A 19,372-nucleotide genomic window follows, 5' to 3' on the forward strand; every position below is an offset into this window, starting at 1 on the left:
GCTCTTTACAAAACAGTAGAGTATAAAAGGATTCTTCATGCACTAGATAAGCATTAAGTTTTCTATATGAATATTTTGTTGTTTGATGATGAATATTTCACAGACACACTGAACCTTTAGCTAAATCACGTATTATCCTTAAGTGAAATGGGGTATTGTAAAGCAATATTTCTTCAGTGAATACTTATAAGAAATTTAAACTTTTGGAGGGAAATATAACTAATAAGCAGATTTATTGGTAACTGTGTAGTAGATGATACCTTGCTTAAAACGCAAATTCCAGAAATTACATATTAAATTGATACATTTCAATGATTAACCCTCAGTATCCAAAAGGAACAAGTGATACTATGTTAAACTGATTTCCTAAATTAGCAGTTCTAAGTAAGTTTTATGAATAGTACAGATAGTTCCCTGATACCAAATAATTTGAAAAGTGTAGTTTTGTGTTGTATTTTCTTAATTTGTTAAGTAACCCTTTTCCCCCATCTATTCTTTGCCTTGTAAATGCTCTTAGCTCTATCAGCTGAGTTATTTCCCTTGCTTCTGCCATCATGGCCTATTTCTCCCTGATTGCCTTATTTTTGAAACTACTGAGAGTTTAAATATGAAATTATTAAATGTTAGAGCAAAAGAGAAAATATGTGTGTGCCAGCGTCTATAACTTTTTACACCACATCACTTTCTCCTCATCCTTGATTCTACTAGCTCCTCTTTCTGTTTAGTCGTAACAATCAGCTGATTCTCTTATAATAGGAAATTGAAGCTATTGTGCTAATGGAGAGTCCAGCAGAAGGAAAAACAGAAAGACCAGTGACCATGCAAGTACATTGTATTTGGTTGGAGTATAGGATAGCTATATAGAGGAGAATAATGGGAAATAGAGTAGAAATTAGTAGATTATGGCTTTATCATTGCAGACTTTAAATCTTAAGGTTAAGAATTGAACCTTTATATACAGTATTGAAATCTGTTGAGTTCGAAAATAATATGATGGCTGCGCTTCAGAAACTAGAAATATGCTACATTAAAAATGAAATATTGTTTTGGTTAGCACTTAATTTCAATTTGGATAACTCATCCTCCCATTTGAACCTGAGAGTTGAAGATACCTGTGTAGAGTGGGATCCTACTGGAGGAAAAGGTCAAGACAGTAAAAGTAAAGGAAAAGAGAACAAGGGCAGGTAAGCTCATTTATTAAGTTTGTGATTTGGATTAAATGCTTGTACATTGATTCTTATTTGACAACAACTAGAAATGAAATGCTTATTATTAACACCAAAGTGAAAAATACAATATTGTTTGCCAGTACTTGAATTTGTCATTAACATTTTTCATTATTTTTTCTTAGTTTTTTTCCTAATCCTCTTCTTACTTACGTCTTTTATTTCAGTATTCCATTTCTTTTCAGGTTATATCTACAGCAATTTGAACTGCTTAGAGAGAAGTTCCTAGCATAGTTCCTGAATGTTAGACTTACAGATCACCTCTTTTAGCTGAAGGTCTGCGTTGAATGACAACTTTTAGCATGTACAACCCCAGTGTCGGGCCCCTGGTCAGCAACCTTGTGAACCAAAGAGACAGGCTTGGGACCTTGTGTTATTGTCAGACTGACTTAGGTAGTCTTAAAGTATGGAGGCCTCTTTTAACAGAGATGAATTGTACTCAAACTGAAATAAAGTGTAATCACTGTTAAACAGTGAATCAAAAGAAATCCCTCAGCTGATGTTTCATCTGATTTTATTATATAAACTGTTAAATTTAAGTTGTAAAGCAGTCTCTTAACAGTTGCCTATTTTTATCTGACAGTGTCCATGTTACTTCACTGAAGAAACATTCAAGGTGATGATCTATGTCTGTCTAGTTCTAGGATCTAGTATATCTAGCTTGGCTGAATAACTTAAATTTTTCTTTAACCAATAAGCAGAACCCATTGCAGCAGCCTTCATAAGCTAAAATATTGCTTTGTGTAGACTGTCTGTGTTGGTAGCTTATGTTTTGGATTTACAGCATTATATAGCATTATGCTTCATATTATTTAGAGTATACTGTCTATGATAACAAAACAATAAGCTCTGCTTTAAGTCTTTCTTGAATTGATTTCGTTTATATGATTTTTTTCTGCATTTACTTATACCTGGCATCTTTCTTGTTGTGCTGTATTCAATATATCTAACATTACAGCTTTGCTTTTACAAATATTTGACATGAAGCAAGTTTAAAGTGTTCTATGTTTTATAATAATCATACAATTTCAAAAGTATCAAAGATTAAAAAAAAAAGGTCATTACTGAAATTATTAGAACAGTGCCAGAAAGATGAATCATTTCAAATTACACAAGTAATAATGTACTGATTTGAAGATACCCCATATCTTTCCAGGAAACCAGAATGTGTTCTCTTTTCAAAATTATTGTCTTCTCTTTTTTCCAGTTTATTTGCTTCTTATTGGTGAAAGTGATTCATAGATGGTGTATTAGAAATTGTAAAATGCTGCTGGATTTGATAGGATCATTGAAGTTTGGTCATTTGGATATTTTTAGACTACTTATAATTTCATCATGCTGTTTCTCTTTCTCTCGTCTCTTTAAGTGTATTTTGTATGTGGGCTACTTCTGGAATGTTACATACATTTATTCTTTCCATAAATATTTATTTACTGTAGGATGTCAGCTGGATATTGTGGGGTTCCTGCCTTCAAGGAATTTGCCCTAACTTACGTAGACGAGCTATCTCTCTCTCTATAAATAATAATAATATGAGATAGAGATTGTGTTTAGTAGTATGTGTGAATCAGGGAGTTTGGAGGGAGAAAGATTTCCTGAGCTGCCAGATGCTGAAGTGGTCAATTAGGACAGTGAGCCAAACCGAAAGTAACAGTGCAAACTTTGTTCACTTACTGTGATAGTGTAAGAGGCCCAGAGGAAGGGGTGCCGGGTCGCCCAGTGTTCCGTTTTCACAGCAGAATGGCACAGGGTGAGGGCTCGGTAAAGCAGAGCAGAGGGCAGATGGTAAGTATCTGAGGACCATCTCGCTGCCCAGGGAGACCCAAACAAAAGCCTTCTCTTGTTTTGTGGACCTGAGGCCAAGGAAATTGGAAAGGTTAGGAGTAGGAAAGTGTTGAGACAAGAGTAGAGAAAAGTGTCTTCAGACTGCTCCCCAACCCCTTCCCCCTTTAAGGAGGTCTCTGAAGAGGCAGCTGGAAAGGGTCTCAGCTGAGGGCCCCCTCCCATAATGGAACCTCTGAATATAGGTATCTAATCTAGGAATGTAGACATGCATAGGAGCATGGAGTTGCAAGGGGGATTGCAACTCCCTCCAAAACCTGCAGTGAACTTGCAGTGCACCAAGTCTGGTGAGGAGAAGGCAAGCATTTATAATTACTTCTTGTTAGGCCTGAAGGGTCATACACAGAATTTTGGCCTAGAGGTGGACTCCTCAGAAAGGTTACTTGGCCTGGTAGGATCTGGGAGACCTTCATTAGTGGATTAGTATTTAAGTTGGTTCTCAAGTAAGTGGAAGAATGTGTAGCATTTGGACTTGGCAGTGAGAGAACGAGTGCTGGAAGGGAAAGGCACTGAAGCAGATTGCCTGCGTTTAAGGAACGCTTGAGCTGCTCCTTTCAGCTGGATAGTGCTGTCCAGAGATGAGAAGGCTGGAAAAGCAATGCTGTGTGCTTAGTCGCCGGGCTCTTTTGTCCATGGGGATTCTGCAGGCAAGAATACTGGAGTGGGTTGCCATGCCCTCTTCCAGGGGATTTTCCCAACCCAGGGATCAAACCCAGGTCTTCCACATTGCAGGCAGATTCTTTACCGTCTGAGCCATCAGGGAAGTCCATGAATACTGGAGTGGGTAGCCTGTCCCTTCTCCAGGGGATCTTCTGACCCAGGGCTCTCCTGCATTGCAGGCAGATTCTTTACCAGCTGAGCTACCCGAAAAAGCAGAGTGGAACCAAATCAAGAAGAACCTGAAATGCCATGCTAAGTTCTTTGTGGGTAGTAAGGAAGTACTTGAAGATTTTAGAGTAGGAGAATCAGAGTTAGGTTTATCTTGTAACAGTGAACAAATGACTTAGGTAACAAAGAGATCATCTGGGAAGCTGATAAAACAGTCCAGATTAGAGATAACAAAGAGCCTTAGTTGAGACAGTTGAGTGACTGAGGTATCTTTAAAGGGTGGAATCATGTTTGCTTTAAGACAATAATAACTGTTGTACTTCTTGCAAAAATGTATTCAGGGTTGGAATTCTAGAGTGCTTCAATGGAAGACTTTTCCTTATTTAACTTTTCTTTGAAATTTAAATTGCCATTCTCAATATTTACATCTGTTTTTCTTTTTGCCATGCTTTCCCTTTATTTCTTTACTGCTGGTAAGTTATAAATTTTTTGTTTTATAAATGCAGCAGTTTGATATAATTGAAATGTTAATTTTTAAACGTCTTTTGAGGTTTGGTCTGTTTTGAGTTTTGGGGAGTTAGTGAAAGGCCTTAATGCTGTCTAGTTTACTATGTCATATAATTTGAAAAAGAGAAGTCAAGTTGTATCTTGTCCATTTTAGTAGGAGAAATGCTTTATAATACCTGATATTACTCTGTGCATGGATTTGGGTAATTGCTATTTTTTTTTTAAGAAGAAAAGATACAAAACAAAAATACCTACTGCTTATGAAAATAAAAAAAGTTATTTGGTTTGATTATGAAAACTCTTAAAAAGAAAAATAGCAATTAACCAAATCCATGCATAGAATAATATCAAGTATTATAAATCATTTCTCTTCCTAAAATAAGACTTGCTTTTAATTTAAATTTAACTGCAAGAAATGTAAGTTATGTAATCCATTATCTTTCTGCAGGTCTTTTTTTCCCCCTTGGGTTCTTTTTCCCCTTTTGTCATGTCCCATTTTGGCATTGTCTCTTATTCCAGCTGTGTATTATTTGTACAAGCCTTGCTCTGTCTGCATGGTATTAGTGTTTTTAGCTTGCTTTATGTTGATGATTTCTTACACGTAAGTGTTATAATTGACAACTCTGTTTAATAGTAAATAATTCAAATAAAATTAAATTTTGCTTTTTGTGCAGCATGATTAGAAAGCTCTTCAAAGTTTCCTTTTATCTGTAATTTTAGTTTGTGAAACATGTACATCATAGAATTTTTGTTTTTCTTTTTGTTCCTGTTTATATAGAAGTGGTACCCCATCCCCTAAACGGACATCTGTAGGCTCCAGGCCACCAGCAGTAAGAGGCAGCAGAGATCGTTTTACGGGAGAATCGTACACAGTGTTGGGTAGGATAAACATAATAATTCTTCATTATCTCAGATTAAAAGCATCACAGTCACATGGGTGGACTTTCTACTCAGGGGTGGCGTGGCTGCCTGTGTATTGAATGAATATTTGCCAAATTTCTCCCCCTCGAAGCCTAGTTGCTTTGGTAGGTTTTCAAATTATCTTGTTATTGATATGTTTTAAATTCTACTTCAGTTTGTGTAGTGCTCCACATTTATAACTCTTAAGGGGATAATAAGGAAGAAAAGTTCTGAAGCCTTTTATGTTCAGAGAAGTTAGTAAACATACAAGTCATTATAGCAGACACTCTGCATTTAGTGTCTGTGTTAACATGATTATTCTCCTGAATCAGACTTTTTGGTGCCATTTTGTGCGACCAAATATAGGTAAAACTCTGTAAGTCATAAGAAACAGGTAAGAGTTAAATTTACCTTCTAATCTTTTGTAGGAGACACAGCTATTGAAAGTGGACAACATTATTGGGAGGTCAAGGCCCAGAAGGACTGTAAATCCTACAGTGTGGGAGTGGCGTACAAGACTTTGGGGAAATTTGACCAATTGGGAAAGACAAACACTAGTTGGTGTATCCATGTGAACAACTGGCTACAGAACACATTTGCAGCAAAGCATAATAATAAGGTCAAAGCCTTGGATGTTGCTGTTCCTGAAAGAATAGGTGTATTTTGTGATTTTGATGGGGGTAAGTTTGCTGATTTTCTCCTAAGTCATTTCACCATCATTGTTTGTATTTCATTACTCTGCATTGTGCTTAGTTGCTCAGTCATGTCTGACTCTTTACAACCCCATGGACTGTAGCTTGACAGACACCTCTGTCCATGGGATTCTCCAGGCAAGAATACTGGAATGGGTTGCCATGTCCTCCTCCAGGGGATCTTCGCAATCCAGGGATCGAGCCCAGGTCTCCTATCGTAGGCGGATTCTTTACCATCTGAGCCACCAGAGAAGCCCATGCTTTCCTCTAGTAATAATCTGTATGGAATTTCCACTAGTATTGTGGCAAGGATGTTTTGACCTACTAGGATGTGATCACAAACATAACATAACTTCAGGTCTATGGTTGACAGAAAGGGCATGTGATGTCTGCTTGCAGGCCTATAAAAGCTCTCATCTATAATATACTAAGTAAGTCTGAAAAAAAAAGATGTTGCTAATTTTAGTTATGAGCATTAAAATTTCTTATGCCCATTTTAATTCCTCCCTTACCTTGTTTTGATAACTGTTAAGAGTGGTAGGGTCAGATTTTTTTGAGTCAAAATAGACCTTAGAAATTACCCAGTCCTTTTGCCACGTAGTATGATTTCCTTATTACATTGTCTCTGTGAGTAGTTGCCACTCCTGTGCTCGAACTTTTCTGTGTGAAGCTAATGGTCTTAGAAGGCAGCCTGTTTCACTGTAGGATAAGATTTGATTAGAAGGTTTTTCTTAAGTCAACTCATTTTGTCTCTCAGTAACTTCTGAGACTCTTGCTATTAAGTCTTGTCATTTGAAGAAACACAGAATTATGTTCCCTAATTCATATTTACATTATAATCCTTATTTGTTTAAAAACTAACGTTGCTTCTCTTTCCCTATTACTAACATTGCTTCTCTTTCCCTGTTTTTCCAGACCGTACATTCTCTGTAACATTAGCTGTTCCTTTTAATTTCATTTTTTCCAAACCTTTATTATCACCTATGGTTGTATACTATGTCTATGTACATTTTAAAGATTGATTCTCAAAGTAGAACACACAACTTTTGACCACCGTAGATTAGTGATTTGGCAGCACGATTTCTAGTAATATGACTTAACAGCATTGTAGATCAATATTGAGCTGGTAGCCACCTAATCCACTAATCTGGCAGATTATCTTTTTCCTCTGATATTAGGCAGTGTAGAGGGGTTTCTTTGCTATTTGTAACTCAAATGAAGAACACTGTATTTGTCCTTAAGTTTCATCTTAATAGATTTTGCCAATCTTCCTTCCTCTTAAGATCATCTAAAAATTAACTTGGTGTTTATCTTTAAGCTTTTTGAGTTAGGTATTTGATAAGTGTCTTGTCTGCTGTCATCTAAATATAAAACTTTTGTAGATGAAGTAGGGAACAAAATTAATTTCCTAAATGCCTCACTCCAAGTTGATACTTAAAGCTAATAAAACCAAGTTTTATGATTTTAAGTAATGTTATATCCAAAGAGTTCCATGAAGTATCAACCTAGTTATTCAAAAAGGAAAAAAAATTGACTTTAGATTGATTTATTTTTTGTGATGACGTGTCAGTTTTGCTGCATTTTAAAAAATTTACTTAGACTCATAAATAATTTTCCTCAGGATAAATAGTAAATTTATTGGCATATCAATACATTCTTTCTTTTTAAACTACCAAGATAGCATTTGCTTATCTTCTTTTGTCTCTTTTCCCATACTTTGATTCCTTAAAGATAAGTATAATTAAAGATACTTAAATATTAAGTATAATTAAAGATTCCTTAAGGATAGTGAGAAGTATAATTGTTAACCTAAAGCATAGGGTATAGAAATAAATTGTAATGCAGGATAGGATCAAATTCTGAGGGCCTTGAAAAATAATAACAAGCTAGTCTTTTTTTACTAGTTGAAGGGGGACTTCTGTTTATTTTAGAAAACTGTAGCTATATGATGGTAATATAGTTTTAGACATATTAGAGAATAAATGGTTAAATGTGGAACAGGTTGCAAAATACTGAGAGAGGAAGACTTTTCAAGGTGGTCTTTAAGTAATATAGACAGGACCATGTCTGTTTTGTTAAGTATTATGTCCTTATTGCTTGGCAAGTGCTTTATATCAGTTCAGTTCAGTTCAGTTGCTCAGTCGTGTCCGATTCTTTGCGACCCCATAGACTGCAGCACACCAGGCGTCCCTGTCCATCACCAATTCCTGAAGCTTACTCAAACTCATGTCCATCGAGTCGGTGATGCCATCCAACCATCTCATCCTCTGTCATCCCCTTCTCCTCCCACCTTCAATCTTCCCTAGCATCAGGGTCTTTTCAAATGAGTTGATTCTTCGCATCAGGTGGCCAAAGTATTGGAGTTTCAGCTTCAGTGTCAGTCCTTCCAATGAATATTCAGGACTGATTTCCTTTAGGATTGACTGGTTGGATCTCTGTGCAGTCCAAGGGACTCTCTTATGAACACCACAGTTCAAAAGCATCAATTCTTTGGCACTCAGCTTTCTTTATAGTCCAACTCTCACATCCATACATGACTACTGGAAAAACCATCTCTTTGACTAGACGGACCTTTGTTGGCAAAGTAATGTCTCTGCTTTTTAATATGCTGTCTAGGTTGGTCATAACTTTTTTCCAAGGAGTAAGTGTCTTTTAATTTTATGGCTGCAGTCACCATCTGCAGTGATTTTGGAACGCCCAAAAATAAAGTCTGCCACTGTTTCCCCATCTATTTGCCATGAAATGATGGGACCAGATGCCATGATCTTAGTTTTCTGGATGTTGAGTTTTAAGCCAACTTTTTCACTCTCCTCTTTCACTCTCATTAAGAGGCTCTTTAGTTCTTCTTTGCTTTCTTCCATAAAGATGGTGTCATCTGCATATCTGAGGTTATTGATATTTCTCCCAGCAATCTTGATTCCAGCTTGTGCTTCTTCCAGCCCAGCGTTTCTCATGATGTACTCTGCATATAAGTTAAATAAGCAGGGTTACAATATACAGACCTGATGTACTCCTTTTCCTATTTGGAACCAGTCTGTTGCTCCATGTCCAGTTCTAACTGTTGCTTCCTGATCTGCATACAGATTTCTCAAGAGGCAGGTCAGGTGGTCTGATATTCCCATCTCTTTCAGAATTTTCCATAGTTTGTTGCGATCCACACAGTCAAAGGCTTTAGATAGTCAATAAAGCAGAAATAGATGTTTTTCTGGAACTCTCTTGCTTTTTCGATGATCCAGTGTATGTTGGCAATTTGATCTCTGGTTCCTCTGCCTTTTCTTTACCAGCTGAGCCACAAAGAGGGTATTCTCTGCCTTTTCTAAATCCAGCTTGAACATCTGGAAGTTCACAGTTCACATACTGTTGAAGCCTGGTTGGAGAATTTTGAGCGTTACTAGCATGTAAGATGAGTGTAATTGTGTGGTAGTTTTAACATTCTTTCGCCTTGCCTTTCTTTACATAGTAAACCCTTAATAAGTACTGGTTGAGTAATTAGTGGTGAGAGAGGCCTGAGCAGTGGGGAATCAAGAAAAATGGATTTGATGGTGTGAAAGTAGAATTCATAGGACTTGACTACTAAAAATATGGATTGGAAGAAGAGACAGAGAAGAACTGAAGATGACTGAGGTTCCATCCAGTGTGATCAGAAGTGTGATCATACCATCAACACGGTAGAGAGCATAGAGCATCCCGGGGAAAGATGAGATACCAGCAGGACAGCCACGTGGCATTACTTAGCTGAAGCTAAGTATTAGTTATGGCATCACAGAACGGCCACTGAATATTGCACAGAGCCGTTAAGTGTTATTGCTCTTCTGTACACTAACTTTGTGACCACATATAGGTTGCTTGGTATTTTGAAATAGTTTATATAAACAGTAGACATAATGTTAGTTTCTTTTCTAGTAGACATAATGTTAGTTCTTTTCTTCTTTGTTTAGTGGCTGCTGATTTATTATGGGAATCTTGTAGAGAGAAAAGATCCTGGACAAGCATCTACATTTAGAATAGAAGGAAAAGAAACAGAAGATATCCTCAGGATTAAGAAACAAACCAAGAAAATAGTCATGAGAGAAAAGTTTGAAGAAATGATAACAGTTGCAAGTGTGTCATCAGGTTGGACAGTTAGGTGGTCAGAAGGACAGTGATTTAGTTCCATGATCATTGTTGAAAGACAGACTGTCAGGAGACCTTAAAAAAGAACTAAAACTGAAGCAGTGATAATTATACCATGATTTTAGAGACTAGGGTATGAGTATGGCTTTAAGTAATTAGAGGACAAAGTCTAATAGAGTAAACCTTAAATGGTGGTAGGATTGAGTGGAAAGGCTGGTTATAGTTAAAAAAAAAAGGTGGGGGGCGGGGGGGAGGAAGAAATAACCGTGGTTTTTACTGGGCTAAGGGAACCATTTGTTAAATAATGGTAAAAAAGAGAAGTCTATAGTTGAATAATTGGATAGTACCAGATTATGAAAGCACTATGGAGATCTTAAAAACCAGGGAAAGAAAAGTGGTTTTGGGCTTTTTCTTAAACATGTTTACTACCGATTTTCAAGTGAGAATTCCTAAGTCCAGTCCTCAAAGTGACAAATATTCATTTGGTTATTACTTTTATGCATGATTATATGTTAGACTTAATTAGATGTTAAATTTTTTTTTTCCAGTAATAAATGTGACTTTTTTTTCTCCTTCCCTCTAGGTCAGCTTTCTTTCTATGATGCAAACTCAAAACAGTTGTTGTATTCCTTTAAGGCAAAATTTACTCAGCCAGTACTACCTGGTTTCATGGTTAGTACCTAATTTATATTTGGTTTGGCAACTTTAAGGAGAATATCTATGCTATCTATTTGGGGAAACACAATATCTTATTTTTTTCTTATATTCCTCTTCCTTTCCCTAGTCTACCTCTCCTACGTCTGTGATTGTATGTTTTTGGTATATTTTACTGAAGTAAGTGTTAAGACCTAAAAGTCTGCAAATCACAAGCATGTAGTTTGATCAGTGTTTTCATAGGACTGCACTCATTTTTGTAATCAGCATCTTGGTCAGGAAGTGGAACATTGTACCCATTTCCAGCCTCTAATGGCCCTCCTCCAAAGTGATTACTGTCTTGAGTTTTAATACCATAAATTCATTTGCCTCCTTTTCAACTTTGTATAAATGGAATCGTACAATATCTTTTGGGCTCAACATACATTTGTGAGATTTATGCATGTTTTTCCACGGTGTGCTAGTTCACATAGTTCTATATGTATATGTATAGTTTTTCATTGTATGACTATATCAGGATTTATTTACACATTCTAATTTAGTTGACTACTTGAGTGCTTTCCCACTGGAGACATTTACAAATAGAACTTCTATAAATATTCTTGTTAATGTCATGCTTTGCCCAGCTCAAGGTCACAGAGATATTTTCTTTTGTTTTTTTCTTGTAACTTTATAATTAAAAAGTTTTACATTTAGGTCTTGGATCCATTTTGAGTTAATTTTTATATGTGATACAGAGTATAGTTTAAGATCTGTTTTTTTGCACATGGATATCCACGTGTTCCAGTGCCACTTTCTGAAAAAGACTAACCTTTCTCCACTGATGTGCTCTTCCACTTTTGTGCCAGATATTTTGAGTAAATATTTCTGTAAATCACTTAATTTTCAATTAAATAATATGATAGTTTCATAATCAGAGTAGCTTTTGTATTTCTAAAATTTATTTTTTATTGAAATACAGTTGATTTACAATGTTGTATTAATTTCTTCTGTACAACACAGTGACTCAGGTGTACACACATAAACTTTTTTTTTTCCTTGACTAAGCTGTTTGCAGGCTCTTAGTTCCCTGACCAGGGGTTGCATCTGGGCTCTGGCAGTGAAAGCGCTGAGTCCTAACCACTGGATCACCAGGGAATTCCTCTTTACACTCTTTTTTATATTCTTTTCCATTATGGTTATCCCAGGATATTGGATATAGTTCCCTGTCTATACTGTAGGATCTTGTTGTTTATCTATTCTCTATGTAATAGTTTGCATCTGTTAACCCCAGACTCCCAGTCTACCCTTCCCTAACCACATCCCCCTTGGCAGCCATGAGTCTGTTCTCTGTATCTGTGACTCTGCTTCTGTCTCATAGATAGGTTCATTTGTACTGTATTTTCTTGTATTTTAAGAACAATGTACTGAACCTTAAAGTTTAAAAATTTTGGAATGTTAATTATATAGCCATGCATTTCACAGTCTGCAAATTCTTTGTAACTATACTATGGTTACTGAGTAAATATTGAATACTTAGGATATAGTTGAAGGTGGGAATACATAAAAAATTTCTAGAATCTCCCTTGCTTTAAGCTTGTCTGCTATATACATGGCAGTTGATGATAGTTTAAATGATTCAAATTTTCACATTTTAATTCTCTTGACTATTCCATATCAGTTATCATTTACTTTACTGAATGATAGCTGCTTTGTTCAACACAAGTGAAGCAGTTTTATCTTTCATAAACTCATTCACATTTATGATAATAGAATATGGCAAGTGTATTTGGATATTGCCATTTGTGTTTTTCTCAGATTATCTTAGAGAATTATAAAAGGGTTCTTATTGTTAACAAGTTAGGGAAGAAGCCAATGGGATTACTCTGTTAACAGAGGGGTGTTAGATTCCTATAGTTTCAGGCCACAACCCATTATCAAAATCCAAGGCAGCAATTGGGATGAGAAAGATGAGTCTTTGTGTACTTCTCTTGGTTGTGAACTTTAGTATCAGTAATGATAGTATCTTTTTGGCTAAATTAATCCAATTTAGTCTCTAAATTTCTACAGCCCTTATTTCCCTCTTGTGTGTAGCTCTAGTGAGTTCTGCTGTCATAAGATTTCCTTTGGCCAATATGGTTCTAAAAGACCCTTGAGTTAGCTTTTCTACTCTCCCTCAGTTCACATACGAAGGTTTTCAGTTTGAAATTGGATGATGTTCACTTGTGTTCACTTATTTTTGCCTTTCAGATGGAAAAGTGTCAGGATCCTTTAAGTTTTCACTTGGTTTGGAGTCTGACTGCAGCTTTGTTTCTGTCCTTTCTTAGGTTTGGTGTGGTGGACTTTCTTTGAGTACTGGGATGCAGGTTCCAAGTGCTGTGAGGACTCTTCAGAAAAATGAAAATGGAATGACTGGCTCCACTAGCAGCTTAAACAATATTACTCAGTGATGCCTACTCAGAATTTGTTTATCTTCCCCCACTCCTTTTTGATTGGGTGGCCTTTTCCGTGCAGTTACTAATCGCAGCAGTTTACAAGTGGTGGAAGTCAGGTTTGCTACCTTCTGCTCTAAGGTCTGGAGTCTGTTCGCATCAGGCATCTAGTAGGAAGCATTCACAGGAGCCTGCTATGGGGCATCAGAGAAGCAAGCAACTGATGTTCTGAAGAGTAAATGAGAAAAAAAGGCAGTGTTAAGTAGTTACATAGAAACTCATTTTTGTGTTTCTTGGATTACTTTGACTATTCTAAAATGTTTAGTTACATATGGTAGCCCTAGGACCTGAGGGAAAAGCATTTAAATCGTCTTTCCCCTATATGTTCCCTTTTTTTTAATGTCATCACTACCTATTATTTAATTCTTACACTGAAGCTTTAAAACTGTACAGTCTTCCATGGTTTTCTAAAAACTGAAAAAAATTGGGCATGCTAGAAAGGTTTTCTTACAGTAGTTTATTTTTCCCCTTTTATAAATAAGTTGAGGTTTGCTAAATTGTTATCTTTTGTTTTTCAACTAGATTGTATATTATTTTCTTCTTTCCAAATATTGTGATATTTCTCTCATGGTTTATAACTCAAAATAGAGAGTGGACAGGAAGTGTTTCTAGATACAATAGCTTTAAATTGCCCAAATTTCAGTTTTTTACCTGCTGCAAAGAGATATTCTTTATACGTTACCTTGTTTAATTAGACCTCTTTCCATTATTTTGAATGATGGGTAAGACTTCTTTAAAGCTTTATATTTTCTGGGTTTTTTGTCTAGTTTAATAGAAACTTTAATAGTTTTGGTAAAATTCCCACTTGAATTTGGTGTAATAACTGGTAGTAATTATGCTTATTTTTTAACATTTTTAGTAAGGTGAAAGATCATTAAAGCTATATAGAAAGTAGAAAAAGCTACCTATTCAAGTTTTATCTATACAGAAAAGGTTATAAAGGGAGGTGCCTAAAACTATTCTTTACTGAAGTCATCTATATCTGCTTTTTAGTAAGATGGAATGGTTAAAAACAAGAGTTTTGAAAAAACTATGTATCTCTGACTTATTTGGCACACGAATTTTTCAGACATACCTATTCAGAGGTTATTTTTCTCTTTTTGCTACTTCATTTGCTTTCTAAAGGATCATAATTCTTCAAAAAAAATCAACATAGAGTGATCTTTACTATACATAGGGAAGATGTGTTAAACCATGAGTAACACCCATGATTATTGAGCAAAGCGTTTATATTTTTAAAGTTGATTAAAATTTGTAACAAGTTCTTTGAGCCAAATTGAAAGTTGTCATTACAGTATTTAGGAATTCCTTGAGCATTTTCAAGAGGTCTGGGTTTGTATATTCCTTAATTTTTGAAGCTGTTACTTTCTCCTGTTGACTTTCTTCCATTCATATTTTAAGTATATTGTCTTACGATACCTTTCTCCCTAGAAGTGACCATTGCTGTGTACATTTGAGTTACTGTCTATAGAAAGACTTGTGGGATAGGAACAGCTCAGTTTCTCTTAAAGTTTATTGCTTACTGATGAGATGTTTTGTTCTTTGTAAAACAAATCTAATGAGGAATTTTATTCAAACTGGGTATTCATTTTTCCAGAGGGGAGTCATATCTATACCGTTGTCTGATAACGTATTTTAAAAACCAGAAGGCAGTTTAGAGTATGATATTGTCAGTAGATATTGTTTTGATTCTCCAAATAAATATAATTTTGATTTTTGTTTTTCCTAGAGATTTTGAAAGAAATTTTTGGATGTCCTGTTCTCTGCAGCAGGGTTATTGCAGGACCTAAGGAAACAGGAAGTTATAATTCTCTTTCATAGAGTTAAACCTGAAAGCAGTAAGTTAGTGGTGGAGCTGCTTTATGGGAACAGTCATGTATATTTTAACAAAAATGACACTGAAAAAGCCAGAAGTTCTTGTATAAAAATTTTTACTATTATGTCTGTATAATTATATCCTGTTTTTAGTTTTAAGTGCCTTCTTCCTCTTAAGCTTGCTCTCACTCCATGCCCCATGCATTGTCAACTGATATTTAAACCAGAGACCATTACGTAATACTGGTGAGGAGTTCTATTGCAGGGGCATAAGGAAAGGAAAATACTAGTCAGGGGCTGGAGGAGTGCATATGATTCTTGTGTGTGCTCATCCCATCATTTGAAACCCTTCGTATAAAACATTGTAGTATCATTTGGAAAAATTCATTTGAAGTAATACTTTTATACTTCAAAATAAGAATCTGGGGTTTCCCTCTTACTATGCTTCTTCTTAAAGGTCCCCCCCCCTTCCCAGAAATACAAAAAAAAAAAAATGTGTGGGCTTTTAGCTTAATTCATTTAAGTTTATTTGTGTTAAGTTAAACTGAGGAAGTTTGTCATTCTCATTTTCAAACTAGAAAATAATCAACTGTAGTGCCTATTTACATAGTCTTAAATTAAGGTAACTGTTAACTTGACACAATATATAACATTCTCATTAACATTGGAATTAAAAAATATTGAGATTTTTTTCCTCAATTGAAGACATGAAAAGTTGGTATACTCTTTAAAATATTTTTTTTTTAATCTTTGTTTTGACAGGTCAAACATGATTGCTTTCTACAAAAGAAATGCATGAGAGGTTGATGGTAGTGGATATACCACAAGTGTAAAAAATTATGTTTTATAAAAATATACACTTAGTATTGCCTTTCTCTTTTAGCAGTTGAATCTCAAACCAGTTGTAGTAAACTGGATAAAAAATGAAGGAGTTGCCTTAAGCACTTTAGAAAAAAGAATTTTTTTACATTTCATTTTGACTCTTTGGACTGACTGTCACATACATCTTTAACTTTTCGTAAATATGTACATACCAAATATTTACTAAGTGCACATAGAAATTTAATATACAGTAATTCTTTGAATGTTCCAGGTGTAGGTAGACAATTTGAAAGTATTAAAGGTGTGCCTGTCTGTACAGGGGTTTAACTGGTGGAATCTGTACTATTTTGACAAACCATGAACTGCTGCTGTACAGCTGGACTTCACCTAATTTGTTCTGCAATCATTTTCCCCCATATTGTCATCTGAAGAGACATACTGGCTTGGTTTTATTTGCTCACTTACGAAATTAAAGTATGTGCAGTATTATGTATAATTTGAATTTTTGTGCTGATCTTCAGTGATATAAAGAAGAAAATGATTTAGTTAGGCTAAGATACTCTTATTTCATGATTTACCCAAAATGATTAATTTTCCTACATATACTTTAAATCACATAAAATTATTGAGTTACTTAGTGTTTTTTGGAAACATATGGGGAAAATTAGAAAAGGATATATATGAAAATCTGCACCCCACTCCAGGACTCTTGCCTGGAAAATCCCATGGATGGAGGAGCCTGGAAGGCTGCAGTCCATGGGGTCGCTAAGGGACAGACACGACTGAGCAACTTCACTTTCACTTTTCACTTTCATGCATTGGAGAAGGAAATGGCAACCCACTCCAGTGTTATTGCCTGGAGAATCCCAGGGACGGGGGAGCCTGATGGGCTGCCGTCTATAGGGTCGCACAGAGTCAGACACGACTGAAGTAACTTAGCAGATATATGAAAAATGATTATTTCAAAGTATTCATTTTAGAAGGGACAGTGTAGACTTCCATAAAATATGTGAATCTAAGCTAAACAGACTAAGGACTGTATTTAAAAATCATCATGATAATTCTTTTGGCGAAAACTCCATATTTGTAAGATCATTATTCATTTAATGGTTAATTCGTGTAACAAATATTTAAGTCTGGGATGGCAGTCATACTTGGTATTCAGATTTCCTAACTTTGTCAAGTTTGATTTTCTGTGCGTACAGTACTTTTGCTGCTTTTGAAAGGTATGACAAAGTTTGCATCTTAAAAACAATGTTTTTGCTAATCAAGTCAGAAATTTTAAAAAGTAAATGTTAAGAGTTTATAAAAAATTATAATTAACTGCATGTAAAATGGTTCACCTATATGTAGTCATGTAAGATGTTTCTGAAAAAGTTTCTTCCCTTGATTTTATTTTTACACTGAATATATTATTTTAGGGAAGTAAATGGTCAGCATAAATTTACTCGGCATCCAAATAACCATAAAGTTATTTGTTATTTTAAATTTATATTTCTTAATACCAGTGCTGGAGCATTTATAAGTGATCATGAATTTTCCTTAATCATTGCAGAAAGATTACCTCCTAGTCAGTATAGTTTTAGTTTTGTGTGTATCTTACAGTATTCATATTATGCAAATACTTGTGATCCTAATGTCACATATGATAGCTTTGTTACCTGGAATATTTGATTAATGTAAATAAGCTTTTTGAGTAATTTGGAGGTTAACTGGATCACACATGGTATATGTTTTTGTTGAAAATATATTGTTGGGTATGCCATATAAAGGTTAGTATTGACTTATAAAATAAATATCAGAGATCACCATAGTACTTTTCTCCTACTCATATTCAAGTTAAAACAGTATTTGTTATTTCTGAGTCAGTATAAGGTACTGACTTTTGATTTGTAATCATTTGAGCTGTGTTAGTTTAAATTGGTATATTTTCTTAATGGTACCCAATCAATATAAGTTGGTTCCTGGGGATGAACATGCAGAGGATTTCACAGTATGTAGCACAGCCCGTAGGTGAATGTGTTTGCTTTGCCTTGGAGCTACTTAAGTTTATTGTAAGTGATTGGTAAAAGATATTTTTGTTAGTGTTAGAACTTTTTGGAGAGCTTAAGGGTTATGAGAATGCTTTTTTTTTTTTTAACATTTCCAAAATCTCTAAGATACCAAAGCATTGCATCTAATTTACCTTTTAGGGGAGACTCTTTAAAATCAAATTTATAACTAATTCATACAATAAGATACATAATAGCTAAAGTTTTGAAATGATTTGTATTAAAAACCACTAGTCTTTAAATTTTATAGATATAACAAAAATATTTTGGCTTAATCTCTTTTAAAGTATTTAAAATTAATCACCTTAGCTCTACCATATACTGTATCTGTGATCTCTACATCATCACTTATCATCTTTGGGTTTCCACTGCCTTACATAAAGTCAATGTAACTTGCCTTTACAACAGTGTAACTTGTTCAGCCTACCTCACAGGGCTGTTGTGAGGAATAAAATCAAATGGAGTATATGAAATAGATTCAACCACAGTAAAATGCTATGTAAATGTGAAGTATTACTTTTAGTTAATAATGGACTTAAGTGTTTGGATACCTCTAGATGCCATTTACTTTGATAAAGCATGTGCTTAAAGTGGTATCACCAGGACATGAAACCTGAATTTTTTTTAAAAGCCTGATTAAAATATCCTTTAACATTTTTAGTTTATGCATGACTTGTGGCCTTTTTGTATTTTATCATCAAGGTGTACTCTATATCAAGACTTCTAGAACTGTAAAATTTCTCCCATAGCATTAACGTGTGTCAGAGTAGAATAGTAGCGTAAATAAATGATTTAAGCTGTGTTTCCATCCAGGCATTTGCACTTTCATGACTGCCCAATGCCACATGGAAAGACTGAATTTGGCCTAAATAATTCTTTGCAAAATACCAGCTTTGGAATGGTTCAACAGTTTGTTCTCATTGGATAGATGATATAAGGTGTACGTGACCATTTAAAACATTTGATAACTTTTGTTGCGTTACTGTTTTTAAAAACACAATGACACATTTCAAAACTCTGTTAACCTGGATATCATTTATTATCTCTCCTAACATAACTTGTTTTGCTTTAAACTGAATTAAGTGGCTTACAAATTATCTTGATCCACAGATTATTTGGTTTTTCTATCATCTGGACATGATTTTGCTATGCAGTTCTGATAATAAAAACTCTAATTCCTCAGGTTTAACATTTAAGTTAAAGATGAACATTAATGAACTACTTACAATGTACGCAGTGCTGAAAACTAGTGTTTTATAATAAGCATTTTGCCTCATTTTTTTGGAAACAAGACAAAGCTTTTAAAATGGTTTCTGAAATTTCAAAATAGAGTATTCAAGATAGAGTACCTTGTATGTTGAAATAATTGTATGTTCTGTATAGAATAACCAAATTCTTAAAAAAGCACCTGGAATATCTCATCTAAAAATTAAACTTTTTTTTCTTGCTTT

At 34.9% G+C, this 19,372-nt stretch overlaps 1 protein-coding gene across 6 annotated transcripts in view; it reads left to right on the forward strand.

The window, feature by feature from the left end:
• The window catches only part of FSD1L (fibronectin type III and SPRY domain containing 1 like), a 73,032-nt gene extending 53,660 nt beyond the window's left edge, over positions 1–19,372 (forward strand). For 2 of the 6 annotated variants that reach the window (XM_024995583.2, XM_005210491.5), the window contains exons 9-14: positions 1,055–1,184; positions 1,810–1,842; positions 5,182–5,282; positions 5,732–5,983; positions 10,692–10,780; positions 13,069–19,372. In XM_024995583.2, coding sequence (XP_024851351.1) covers positions 1,055–1,184; positions 1,810–1,842; positions 5,182–5,282; positions 5,732–5,983; positions 10,692–10,780; positions 13,069–13,191 — 728 coding nt within the window. In that variant the 3' untranslated portion in view covers positions 13,192–19,372. Of the gene's footprint in view, positions 1–1,054; positions 1,185–1,809; positions 1,843–5,181; positions 5,283–5,731; positions 5,984–9,933; positions 10,109–10,691; positions 10,781–13,068 lie in introns of those variants that run through there. The other 4 variants (XM_024995584.2, XM_015472669.3, XR_009495449.1 and 1 more) reach the window with 3 other exon arrangements.

This window comes from Bos taurus, chromosome 8 (genome assembly GCF_002263795.3).
Source record: "Bos taurus isolate L1 Dominette 01449 registration number 42190680 breed Hereford chromosome 8, ARS-UCD2.0, whole genome shotgun sequence".
Lineage (NCBI taxonomy): Eukaryota > Metazoa > Chordata > Mammalia > Artiodactyla > Bovidae > Bos > Bos taurus.